This window comes from Mirounga leonina, unplaced genomic scaffold (assembly GCF_011800145.1).
Source record: "Mirounga leonina isolate KUSES-001 unplaced genomic scaffold, KU_Mleo_1.0 Mir_454, whole genome shotgun sequence".
Lineage (NCBI taxonomy): Eukaryota > Metazoa > Chordata > Mammalia > Carnivora > Phocidae > Mirounga > Mirounga leonina.
The window spans coordinates 5,881,227-5,894,540 of record NW_023270763.1 but is presented as its reverse complement, the minus strand read 5'-3'; the positions used below and the strand labels follow the sequence as shown (position 1 = coordinate 5,894,540).

The following is a 13,314-nucleotide window of genomic DNA, read 5'->3' as shown; positions in this document are numbered from 1 at the left end:
GTCAATCCTCTTATCTGCTCTGTGCAGATTATATATTCCCGCAATCTGCATGGTTTCTTTAGAACCAATCATTCCTTACATTGTCTTACACAGAGTTTCACCCAATGGCTTTGCCTCCTCCGAGAAGCTTAGTGACCAACTGGCCACCATATTTTTAATGTGTTTTCTGGAAATAGGAAGATCAGGTGGTTCCTGAAAATCAGGGTTCTGTCCTTCATACAGCTCCCCGGTGGGATCAAGACCACTAAACAGGCGACCCCTCTGATCAGAAGGTAAAATCTCAGTGATGTTTGGGCCATATCCTGCCTGCCTTTGTGGAACCACTGGCAGAAGTGATCAAAGGCGACTGGATAAGAACTGAACTCAGATCCCCACTGGGCTGCAGTGGCTGGGGGAGGGGCACGGAGGGCGAGGCCGGGGGCTGTAGGGAGCCCAGTGAGATCTTCCCGGTGATGGGCACTGAGTAAGTGCCCAGGGCCAGGCTCGACACCCGAGCTCAGCCAGTGTTGGGTGATACGGACAGATCGGCCAAAATGGCCATTGAGCAGTCTTAAATGGTTGCTGGGGAGAGGAAAGTGCTGAATTATTGACATGTTGCTGCCAGATCATTTCCACTCAGTGTCCTCTTTCCCTCTTGGGTGCTAAAGCTTGAATTACATTTAAAGCATGAAAAGATTCTTAAGTGCCTTATCATTGAAAATATCTACAAACATTTAGCGAGTTCCACTCAAAAGACTGAATCTGAGGGAAGGCTGGGCTGGCCACCTGTTCTGTGTTTTGGGTAAGCTACTGTATGTCTTACTTAAACCCTTTTTTTTGCTTTTTTGACTCCGTGCAAATCATGTGACTCTTCACCTCAGATATAAAAACAGGCTCAGAATTCTTTTACTCTTCAGATCCTCTAGGGATGTCTTCATTTTGGTTAAAATATGTAAGTTGGGATGCCTGGGTGGCTCAGTTGGTTGAGCGTCTGCCTTCGGCTCAGGTCATGATCTCAGGGTCCTGAGGTTGAGCCCCGCATCGGGCTCCCTGCATAGCAGGGAGCCTCCCTCACTCTCTCCCTCTGCCTGCTGCCCCCCCCCCCCTTGTGGGTTCTCTCTTTCTCTCTGGCAAATAAATAAATAAAATCTTAAAAAAAAAAAACCTAAAATATATAAGCTATTCTTAGTATGGCACATTAAAATTAAATTGTGTGGAGAACATGGGCTGTAGTGAGGATGTTTGCTCTTAAGCCTTTAGTGATTGTGCTGACAATGGGGGGGTGTGTGTCCTTTCGGTGCGGTTTCGCCCGGCACGGGCTGCCTTGTCGTTTCTGAGGGAGACCTGGGGAGATCAGGTGACGAACTGCTGCATACGGGACACCGAATCAGCACTCTGAATGGGAACCAGATCAGACTCGGATTTAAATGAATGTGCATCCTGATTCGGGCTCCATCACCGACACCTTTCACCTTTCTAGAACTCTTAAGAATGCCACCTGTTCTTCTGACACTGTCATTTTGCTGAGCAGGAGTCTTACCGCCAGATCATGAAGATGCGGCCGAAGGATCTGAAGAAGCGGCTGATGGTGAAGTTCCGGGGAGAAGAAGGTTTGGATTATGGCGGAGTGGCGAGGTGAGGAGCTGGGGTGGCCCCACTTGCTACCGCGCGGGGCTCTGGGCCGCCGGGACAGGAGGTTTTCGAGGGCGCTTGTCCTGGGGCAGTCAGGACCCCCGCATGGCCTTCCGTGCTCCTGGGAACAAGGCTGTGTCACAGCCACCAGAAGGCACATCTCCTTCATCGGGAATTTACTTCTTGGAAAGATAGGTTTCAACTTTTCAACCACCCTCCCCATCCCCCACTTCATCTGGCAGCTCTGAACCTGAAACACGAGGGACCTGCTCCTGAAATCAATCTGGGAGCGAAGCAGCCTTGCTTTTCCTAGGAGAGGACTTTCGGGCCACTGGTGTCAAAGGAATTTTGCAAAGTGCCTCGGTCAAAATCATTCATGCAAATCATCTTAAAAATAGAAGAATGAAAAACGGTTATTTCCCATCTTACCTCTTTACACCTTTGAGACAACTGCCTTTTTTGCTCTTTTAACTCTCTCTTCTAATAGGTAACGTTATGTCACTAAATTGGCCAAGTTCAGACATTATGCGTTGACTTCAGGATGTATGGTCATAGACACAGACTGGGTAATGCTTGTGGTGAGGATCTAATTTAATACTCTCACTTCCGAGGTTGGTGCTGTCGCCATTTGTAGATCTTCTGTCATTGTCTTTGTAACTCTACATACTGTGTTTTCACCATTATTTTTGGTTTGTCAACTAGAGACATGATCTCTTGACCTCTCTTTTCAAAAGCAAAAAGGACATAAGTCCTCCTGACTTCCCCTTCAGGAATCCTTCCCCCTTTACCTCCTACATCCTGGCATCTGGCATGCTTTTGCATCGTCAAGGTTGAGGGTTCATAGTCTGTTCTGTAGCCTGTGCTTGTCTACCTATTATTTTTAAGAGTTGAAAATCAGTACATTGTTTATATTATCATGACCATGTAAATATTGTTCTCTGAGGTGTTAAGTGGTATTCTAGAGTTTATTTTAGCCTTTTGAACAAATTTTAATTTTTCCAAGAATTTCTTCATATTTGTCTTTTTTTTTTTTTTTTTTTTTTTAAAACCAGGCTTTGTCTTTATTGCCCCATTAAGCTTCATCTTTTGCCACCCCCCACTTGCCCGCTTCTTCTGTGTGTCTCTCAGGACTGTCCGGTTCTCTGGGCCTTCTGCACCATCATCGTCATGGGCCTTTGCTGCTTTCCTAGGTCAGAGCGTTGATTTGTGGATCCCATAGCTTCCTCTTCCTTGGTTTACTCCCTCATGTTACCGGAGTATATCCTGAAGTAGCTTTCTTAGAAAGGGCCTGTGGGAGGTGAATCTTCCAAGGTCTGTTAATTTGCACTTTAATAGTTTGCTTTTTTTTATAGGCTTCTAGGAAGAAAGTAATTGTCCTTTCTTTCTTTTTTTTTTTTTTTAAGATTTTATTTATTTATTTGACAGAGAGAGACACAGCGAGAGAGGGAACACAAGCAGGGGGAGTGGGAGAGGGAGAAGCAGGCCTCCCGCAGAGCAGGGAGCCCGATGCGGGGCTCGATCCCAGGACCCCTGGGATCATGACCTGAGCCGAAGGCAGAAGCTTAACGACTGAGCCACCCAGGCGCCCCAAGAAAGTAATTTTCATTCATACCTTCGAAAACATTGCTGTCCTGTCTTCCCGCACCTAGTGTCACTGAGCGGGTGGTCTGATGACAACCTGATTTTAGTCCTTCCTTCACCAGAAGTAATTTAGCCCCATCCAGGACCACCCATCATCCAGAGTCTACTGCCTCTTTTCTATTTTTCTCCCCCCTTCCCTTCCTTACTTCCTGCTGAGATGTAACCCACCACCATCATCACTCCCTTGCTCCTCTTTCCATTTGTTGCACTTGTCCAGCAAAACCTCCAATAGTCCCATCCCGGGGCTGCCGAGCCTCGGCTGAGCGGCGGCGGGTAGCTGGAGGAAGATGGGCGCCACACTGCTGGCCTCTCTCCCCCTTAGGGACGCCAGCCTCCGGGAGGCCTCAGCGGACTCTGCAGCCATGCTCTGCTTCTCTCGATGCTTCTCTCGCCTCCCCGCTGTACGCGTCCTCAGACCTCTCCCTCGCTCCCGCCCAGCTTCCCTCTCAGCTGCTGACTTCGCTTCACTTTAACTGAGGACCCAGAAGCAAAGTAACGAGTATTTCCTCACTGCCACCAAATATCCAGTCTGCCAGCATCTAGACCCATGGGGCCCCATATGCCCTGTGTGGCCCTGAATGGCCCAGGTGTGTGCCCATAGAAGAGCGGCCCTGCCCCTCGCACAACGCAGCCAGGTCCTCGTGCTCCTACTGTTGTTCGCATCTGTCTCACTTCCTCAGAATGTTCCTTTCTCTCGGATCAGTCTCATCTCCATACGCATGCGCTACAACTACTCCCTTCTTAAACAAACATGCCCCCCAGACCTTCGCTGGACACTGTATCCCCTCCCTGTCTACGCTTTAAGGAGGCACTAAAGGCAAATAGAGCAAAGTAAAAAGAAAAGCAATGAGAAGTTCCAGGAAAAACACAAATTTTTTCAACACTACTCCCTCAGCCACTGACCTGTTTCTCTGTTCTCCTTGGAGCAGAACCCCTCGCGAGAGTTGTGCGCCTCCCCAGCCCTGCTTCCGCATCCTTCGCTCCTCTCCACACCCCCTCCCCCTCTCCCCAGCAAACCTTTCTGCCCCTGAAGCTCCTTGGTCGAGGTTCCCCCCCGACCCCACGATGACTCTGCGGCCTTCATCTGTCCTGCTCTGTCAGCAGCACCTGACATCGTTGGTCACTCCCTATTCTCGAAGCACTTTTGCCACTTGGTTCTGGGACACCACCCTCTCTCTGTTTGCCTCCTGCCAGTCCCTTTTGCGGGTGCTCCTCACCCCGAAGCATCAGCAGCCCCTGGCTCAGTCCCGGGGTTGCCTGAGTGCGCCCTGGGTTCCGTCTCTGCGCCTGGACCCCGCCCCTCGCTCCCCTCAACACCTGTTTGTCCTGGGCTCTTCTTAGGGACTTGTAAAGCCTCCTAAACCTAATGGTCCCGAGTCTCTGATGGCCCCCTCATACTAGCTTCTTGTTTCTCCTTCCTCGGTGCCCAGCCCGCCCTCGCCTCCTCCCTTGTCACCTCCCAGAGATCCATCCGTGGTCCTCAGCAGAGAGCCCTGCCCAGACCACCTGTGGCCCCTCTGCCGCCCCCCCTTACCCCCCTGCTTCTCACTGTCCTGCATAGGCCACCGCCAGCTTTCTGGAGACTCTGACGGTCCTCCCCTGACCCCAAGCTCCTAGCTAACACCCCACAGGTGCACCCAGGCCTGGCCCATGGCCTCTGCCCTCCGGCCGCTGCACTCGCCGTGGCCTGCCTCGGGCCTTTGCCTTCATGTCCCCTCTGCCTAGAGTGTCCTGAGATTGTCACATAGCTTATTCCCTCTGTTCTCTGGGGTCTGCTCACACGTTCCCCCCAGGGTCCTTCCCTGCCCCCGAGTTCCCTGCGTCCCCTGTGGCCCCGGCCTGCATGGCCTGTGCACTCGGGAGCGGTCCTGTCCTCGCCAAGTCCCCAGTTCCCAGAAGAGCCCCTCTCGACAAGGGTCCACTGAAGTAGCGGCTTTTTCCTGCTCACAGGATCTCCTCCCCTCCGTTTCCCTGCTTTGCTCTTGCTGAAGTGCCTGTTACTCCGAGCTGGACTCCCTGGTTGGACGGTTCCGGTCTCTCCTCTTTTTCTTTTATTTCCCGTCTTGGCTTGTTTTCCCCCTGCTTCTGGGAGATTCCGACTTCCAGTGCGTCAGCATGTTTTCTTAATGTGAACAGAAGTGGTGGTTCTGAGCAGTCTAGTTATTTATTTTCACTTGCTCATCCCCGAGTTGTTTTATTGCAGTATACTTGACACACGTGTGACTCAGTTTCAGGTGTGCAACACAGGGTTTCATAAACGCTTACGCTCTGCTCACAGGTGTGGCCGCCACCTGTCACCGTGCAGCGAGCGCTGCCGCCCAGCCGCCGACCATGACCCTCTGCTGTGCCTTTCCTCCCCGTGACTCTGCCTCGTTCCTGCACCTCCCACCCCCCTTCACCCATTTCGTGGCCCCTTCCCCAGGCCCCTTACCTCCGGCAACCATCCGTTCTCTGTCTTTACGAGTCTGTTTCTGCTTTGTTCGTTTGGTTTGTTGTATTTTTTAGATTCCACGTGTAAGTGAAATCATATGGTATTTGTGTCTCTCTATCTGACTTAGTTCACTCAGCATCATACCCTCTGGGTCCATCCATGTGGTCACGAATGGCAAGATCTCATCATCTTTTATGATTCACATTCCCTGGTGTGTGTACATCCCATCTTTACCCGTTCATCTGTCTATGGACACTGAGGTTGCTTCCATATCTTGGCTGTTGTAAATAATGCTGCAGTAAGCATAGGAGCGCTTAAGACTTTTTGAATTAGTGTCTTCATTTTCTTTGGGTAAATACCCAGTAGTGGAATTACTGGATTACATGGTATTTCTGTTTTTAATTTTTGGAGGAACCTCCATACTGTTGTTCATAGTGGCCGCATTGCTCTGGCACTTTTTTATCTTTTTATGTAATCGTAACATACTCATTTATTGATTCCATGGTAACAAAATATAAAATGAGAAAATTAAATTATCTGTCATCTATGACGGAGTCTTCACATGACTGAATCTTCTTCAAGAACACCCCTATAATTTGTATGCTCTTGTAAGAATTGTGTTTATTCATTAACCATTAAATGTCAAGACTCCACCATGTACTAGGCACTAGGGATACAATAGTGAACAAAGTAACGTGTTCTCTGCCCCCTTCACCCCTCCAAAGTCCCCATCCAAATGTGTTCTCAATCTCATGAGGTACAGACATTAATGAAAGAATTACACAAGTAATTCTAAAACCCCAGCTCTGGTAGAGGCTACCAAGGAGGCCCCTGTGTCTTGGGAAATCAGGGGACAGGACAATGTCACACGCTCTCCATTTAGGGCAAATTCTCAGCCCTACAGCAGCTACCCCAAGAAAAATTATGTTCTGACAAGCATTATAAATAGTGGCCTCATTTGGTTTCTGGGTAGAGCTGGGACTTTTTTTCAGCAGCCAAAAGAATTAAAAAGCAAGAAGTCACGATCTGCCCTTTGGCCCTGGATAGAATCATTCTTCCACCTTTTTCCCACTGCCTGTCTCTGCCCTCCTCCCACCCTCCTGCCAAGTCCACCGGGGATAAAGGGTGCAGAAAGGCATGCGTTTGCCTAGCAGTGAGCTCACATCAGCGCCAGCTCTCCATGGGAAACATTTTTCCTTTCAAGACTATCCCAGGGTTCTTCCTTGAAATTCTCAATCTTGATGCTAGAAACCATCTTTCTTTTGGCAAATGTAACTTCTGTTTGCCCTTGATAACACAAATTCTGTCTCTGGGCAAGAGGATTAGGTTTTCTGTCCCTCTTTGTAGCTGAGAATCTTCCTAGTTATATATTCATATTTGCCCCAACAGTTCAAATCAGACTACTTGCATTTTCTCTTCTATGCTATTTCCTGTATAGTCTGAGAAATTCAGTATCCTGAACTGTTCCAACCTACCATTGTTCCTGTGCATGGCTGGTATTACATATTCCTAGGCACGCATGTGAATAGCTTGGTTTCGCGTGGTAGGAGTTCTGTTCCTTCCGCATATCCCGTTTTTATCAAGTCTTCCACGTGGAGAGGTCTTTGGGGAGCTCCCTTGGTTGACACGGTGCTCTAGTGGAAAGAGCTGTGAGTCCTGGCTTTCCTGCCTCCAGTTGGGTCTTGCACTGTTTCACCCCTCGGATCCTTCCTCACGTCTACAGGGGATCAGACCTATCTCGGAGAGCTATGGAGAGATTTAAATCCCGTGTGTGTGCCTGCATTCATTATCTGGTCGATGAAAATCAGTCTACACTCACTTCCGCAGTGTTTGGTTCTGAACCATTTCCTGTATTGTTAAAAAACCATTTTGCCTGTATAGGTAGCTCTCCCCTTACCACTTCCTTTAACATACCCAATATGCCTCCCTACCTCGTGCGTGACGCGGTCAGAATGTTTGCTTGTGTTTTAATCATTTCCTGTCTAGACAGTTGCAGGTCCTTGGCTTTTGAAAATGACTCTTCTCAAACCCAAACTCTAAAACTTGGGGATGAATCCAGGTCTTACAGCTGGGGAATTCTGCCTTTCTAGTAAAGAATTTTGTAACATTTGGAGTCTCATTGCTTCCAGCACTTCCTTTCTGTTCTTTTGAGTTTGATACATAATTTTGTTGTGGTCTGATCTTTTTTTGTGTATTCTCACAGTGTTCTTGGATTATTTGCACATGTGCTTATCCTTTCATAATGTTTCTCAATTCTCTGCCTTTTCTATTTGACAGAGTAAGAAATTCCAGAATAGAACTTGGGGCTGTTTATCTTAATGAAATTTATCCATTTGAAAGGAATTTTGAATAGAAAGAAGAAAAGTCTTTTTAAGAAGTGCCGCAGGTGCTTGTGTATGGTTTTCCCCATGTTTTCCCCAGATTCCTACAGATTCTATTGAGAATGCTTGTTTTGTTTGATGGTTTCTGATTTGGGGCTTTTTTTTTTTTATATAATGAAATGATTGGAATATACAGGAATTCTGAAAATAATTTATTCTTAGATTTCCCATCCAGATTTTAGAACCATTAGAATTAATCTTAGTAAGTATTAAGCTTGTTTTTTAAATTATAAAAGCAATGAATGTCAGGGCGCCTGGGGGGCTCAGTTGGTTGAGCGTCCGACTCCTAATTTTGGCCCAGGTCACAATCTCAGGGTGGTGAGATCGAGCCCCACGTTGGGCTCTCTGCTGGGCGTGGAGCCTGCTTAGGATTCTCTCTCTGCCTCTCCCTCTGCCCCTTCCATGCTTCTGTGCTCTCTCTCTCAAAAGAAAAAAAAAGCAATAAATGTTTATGGCAAAAGATAAGAATTCGACAAGATAGAAGATTATGAAGGGCAAAAATTGTTCTTAATCCATCTTCCCAGACTGTGAAATATCTTCTCCTCACTTAAGTGTTGATAACATGTTACAACTGGAAATTTAAAAACTTTCTAGAAAGAAGCAAAAGAAAACTGCAAATGCCCCAGAATGCTAATTCTCGTTAATTACTGTCAGTGTATCAGTGTAAATCCTCCTCCTCTTTCTCTTTGCGTAGATATCTTTCCTGTTTTGTGTATATGTGCGCGCATGCACACTCTTTTAAAAATAAAAGTAGGATCTCTTGTACTTTTGTCCGTTATTACCTCATCATGAACATCATCACCTGAGATGTGGACCTTTGCACAGTAGCAGAGAAAATCTTAGCTGAGGTGACAAGGTAACTGTTGAGAACACTGCCCTTGGGAGGCGGTCCTGACTCTAGTCCACCATGGGTCTTCCTCAGCTTCAGAGCTGTGGGGGATCTGGGCCAGGAAAGCCATCTCTCGTTCGACCAGAAGCAAGTTGTTACTTCCCAGTCTGTGCAAGTCACCTTCTCTCAGAGCAGGGTATCCTGCCAGTGGGGCCTTCCAGGGCTCAGGGAATCAGTCCTTTTGGTAAGACAGAAGACCGGACACTTCCGCACGTATAAAATGACTTTCATTGTTTTTGTTCCTAGGGAGTGGCTTTATTTATTGTGCCATGAAATGTTGAATCCGTACTATGGACTCTTCCAATATTCTACGGACAACATTTACATGTTGCAGATCAACCCAGACTCTTCAATCAACCCCGTAAGTATTCACGAATAAAGAGGGAGCAAATTGGAGCATTTTTTTAAATAGATTTTCAGGTTTGGTCTCTATCCTTGGTCTACTCGTTGTAGACTTACTCAGAGTCTCTGGTAAATAGACACTGAAAAGGAGAGTGGAACTGGATTAAGATGGATGATTTCTCTCCTGTGTGTTTTGTGCCTGGGAATCACTGGTTATGTTATTTTCAAAGACAGCAAGAGTGAAACTGAGCTGCTTAGAATACTCAAAGCCCTGTATTGCCAGTTGGGGGATCCGAGGTATGAGGACTGTATTTGTTGACCGTGTCATTCTGAGACGTGGGCTATGAAGTCCATCCTCCTCCCAGTCAAAATTGGAATTTTCCATGATTGGCCTTTTTGGCCACGAGTGCTCGTGGAGGACTCTCCCCGTGGGGCTGTGTCCCGTGGTCACCGCTGCTGGGCCCACGGCCCCTGAGGCAAAGTCTGGGACCAGCTCTCCTCTACAGGCATTCAGATGTGACAGAACAGAGTGTTTTACCAAGATGGCAATGAGGTCTTGATGAACTCTGATTCTAATTCCGACTGAAAGCAGAGATGTGTGTTTCCCCGTTAAAAACCAGAACAGCTCTGGTTTTTCTGCTTCATGTGCAGAGAATTTTCCTCTATGTTCCTTTTTTGTTTTTTCTTCCTTCTTTGGGTTTTTTCTCTTCCACTTTCTCCAGGGACTCGGGAGGGATGGTAGAAGGAGGGGAATTGCCCTCCACTCTCTTTCTCGGTAATGCAGTGGACTTGGGCGCCCTGCACTTAGAAGGGCCTGTGCTTGGTTTGAGTCTGCAGCTGCCCTTTGAATTCTTAATTTTTGAGTAAGGGGTTCTGCATTTTCCTTTTACACTGAGTGCCACGGATGATGTAGCAATCCCGAGGAGGTGTTTGCATTAGGGGCCTATCACATACTCAGATGATCTATAAAGACGTGCTCTGGGTTTTGACTGCCTGACCAGCCTTCTTTCCTCCATCCGTGAGCACAACCTGTGAGTAACCAACCGAGTTAGATGGGACAGTTCGTTCTCCCAAGAAGCTTGGAGAAAGCACAAAGGTATCCACTTCGGCTGGGCCTTTTCCTACTGAATTCGTGTTCTCTGGTGCCCCCTACAGGACCATCTGTCTTACTTCCATTTTGTGGGCCGGATCATGGGTCTCGCCGTGTTCCACGGCCACTACATAAATGGGGGCTTCACGGTTCCCTTCTATAAGCAGCTACTGGGGAAACCCATCCAGCTCTCGGACTTGGAATCGGTGGACCCAGAATTACATAAGAGCTTAGTATGGATTCTGTAAGTACAGCCTCGCTGTTCAGTTAATGCACGGCCACCGTCTTGTACACCGGATAGAATTGTCGGTATGCGTGTGTGCGTGCATGTGAATGTTTTTGAGGGGTGGGTGTGAAGTTGGAGAAGAGAAAGAAAATGCTGTTTTACAACCAGAAACGTAAAAGTAGATTGAATAAGAAATACTCAGTTGACTTAATGTTCATGTTTGGCCAGTTTCACTTCATAGACTGATTTCTTTTGTTGTCCCCTCAAATTATTAAGGAAGGATCACAAGTGTTAGTCCCCCGAGTGTCATAGGTGGGTGGTTTGCTTTTGACTCTCTAGGGGGTCTCCAGTTAATCTCTGGAGGGAAAGTATCAAAAACAAAATTAGTATCGAGGTACCTTATGTCAAAACATTTGATACGAGAAAAGGATCAGGAAAAATTCTAGTCACCTTTGTTTTAGAATTCTCCTAAAATGCTCTTGAAAGCAGCTGGCCCCGTTCCACGGTGACCGTGGGTGTCGCAGGTCCTTGTCAGTGGGCTGATTCCATGGGAGCGAGAGACACAGCTCTGGCAGAGGGAGGACGTGCCGAGGACCTGAACTCAGTTGCGTCCTGCGCTCTGTTGGCCCGCGGTCCCGGCTGGGAACGGGTAGCCTGCGAGGGGTAGGGCCTCCGCCCATAGGAGATCTTTCACTCTGTTTCAAGAAGCACGGCAGGCGGAGAGTCCGTCTGAACTCTCGAGTGCTCCTCGGTGTGAATGGCTGCCTTACAAAGGGGACCGTATCGTCTAGGTGTGTCTCCCTGCAGGTTGCTTTTCCTTTGACTCAGCTGACTCTTCGTGAACCCCTCCCGTCTGTTCAGAGACTCAGTTGACAAAGCAATCAGGTCACTGTGTCTCGTAAGATCACAGAATGGTAGAGCTTCCGTCACCATCCTGCGAAGGGGGAAGCCGAGAGTCAAGGGCCCATCTGGATGTGGAGCTGGGGTCCCCCGGCTCCTCCCAGGGCCTGCCCCCCTGCCCGGGCACAGGCTCTGTGTCTGCCTGAGGCTCCTCTCTTCTCCCTCCTGCAGTTCCGGGGTGTTAGTCAGTAAATGCCATCTGTCTGTCTGTCTGTGCCCCGGATTGTTCCCACTCCTGTTCTGTTCCCTGCTGCCTTGCGGCAAAGATCTGACGTCCATCTTCTGTCCTAACTTCGACAGAGAGAACGATATCACCCCTGTGCTGGACCACACTTTTTGTGTGGAACACAATGCTTTCGGGAGGATTCTTCAGCATGAATTGAAACCCAATGGCCGAAACGTTCCTGTCACAGAGGAGAACAAGAAAGAATATGTCCGGTAATGTTCCAGGGAACCTTGGTGGCCGCTGATGGGGCCTCCGGGTGCCCGGGACCGTCCTGGGCATGGCTGGGTCCACATTTAGATGGTCAAGACTCCTTCACTGTTAGAGGCTTCCCTGTCCCCACCAGCATGTGTGACCAGAATCACATAACTGAACTGTCAGGTTCAGCAGTGGGAGCTCTGCATGGAGGAGGCCCGATGCCACCAGGCCTGACCTGTTGAAGGGACAATAATGACCCCCGAGCCCAAGTGGCGGAAGGGATTGCCAAGTGGCCTCCTGATTCTGGGTGTGAAGGTGGTGAGTGCAGGAGAGAAGTGGAGCCTAGAAGTTTCCTTGAGCTCAGGCTCAAGGAAGTCTCCTCCATTGTGGTCCCACCTCTGACGGCAGAGAAATGACATGTCACTTACACTGGAAATCCGGAAGCATATGGGTGCGTTGGAGTGCTTGGGCGGCCAGACTGGTGTGTGGCTCTCCCAGCAGCCTCGTATCTTATTTTTAAGTCTACTTTTTTTTTTAAGATTTTATTTATTTATTTGACAGAGACACAGCGAGAGAGGGAACACAAGCAGGGGGAGTGGGAGAGGGAGAAGCAGGCTTCCCGCGGAGCAGGGAGCCCGATGCGGGGCTCGATCCCAGGGCCCTGGGATCATGACCCGAGCCGAAGGCAGACGCTTAACGACTGAGCCACCCAGGCGCCCCTAAATCTACTTTTTTAAATGATGGCACCTGCTGTAATACGTCAGGTTAATTCCTAGTCCTATTTTTAGTAAAGCATCAGAATGTGTCAAGCCTGTGCTGACTTATTTTTAACCCGGTCTTACCAGCTGTTGGGGGTTTTGCCAACCCCCCCCCCCCCCCCGAGGCCTGGCGGCAGGGCGTTAGGTTCAGCAGATGATGGCAGAACCCACTACGGAGGAAAAGTTGTTCCCGTGAACCATTTGTATTGCCTCCAACTTGCGAATTTGTCTTTCAGGTTGTATGTAAACTGGAGGTTCATGAGAGGGATCGAAGCCCAGTTCTTAGCTCTTCAGAAGGGGTTTAATGAACTCATTCCTCAACACTTGCTGAAGCCTTTTGACCAGAAGGAACTAGAGGTACGTGCTCACTGGGCCGAGCCAAGTCCACATTCAAGGTCGTGAATGTGATGAGTGTTTTCTTGTTTTACACACGGCAGCAGAGTGAGGCTCACCTGTTCCCCAGCAAGGCCAGGGGTTTTGGGGGCTCCAAGATAACAGGGCTAGAGCGAGCGGGGCGTCGAGGACATCTGAGCCTGATGAGGATCAGGCCAGGTGTCTCTCTGCTTGGCGGCAGCCAGCAGGGTGCAGGGTGTTCTGTGGCTTATCCTATTTTTCAGAATCTCT

At 48.6% G+C, this 13,314-nt stretch overlaps 1 protein-coding gene across 7 annotated transcripts in view; it reads left to right on the top strand.

Moving 5' to 3' along the window:
* SMURF1 (SMAD specific E3 ubiquitin protein ligase 1) overlaps nt 1-13,314 on the top strand; it is a 110,520-nt gene that overhangs the window by 89,965 nt on the left and 7,241 nt on the right. For all 7 annotated transcript variants that reach the window (XM_034988382.1, XM_034988384.1, XM_034988385.1 and 4 more), the window contains 5 exons: nt 1,511-1,614; nt 9,200-9,314; nt 10,451-10,629; nt 11,812-11,949; nt 12,927-13,047. In XM_034988382.1, coding sequence (XP_034844273.1) covers nt 1,511-1,614; nt 9,200-9,314; nt 10,451-10,629; nt 11,812-11,949; nt 12,927-13,047 — 657 coding nt within the window. The remainder of the gene's footprint in view (nt 1-1,510; nt 1,615-9,199; nt 9,315-10,450; nt 10,630-11,811; nt 11,950-12,926; nt 13,048-13,314) is intronic.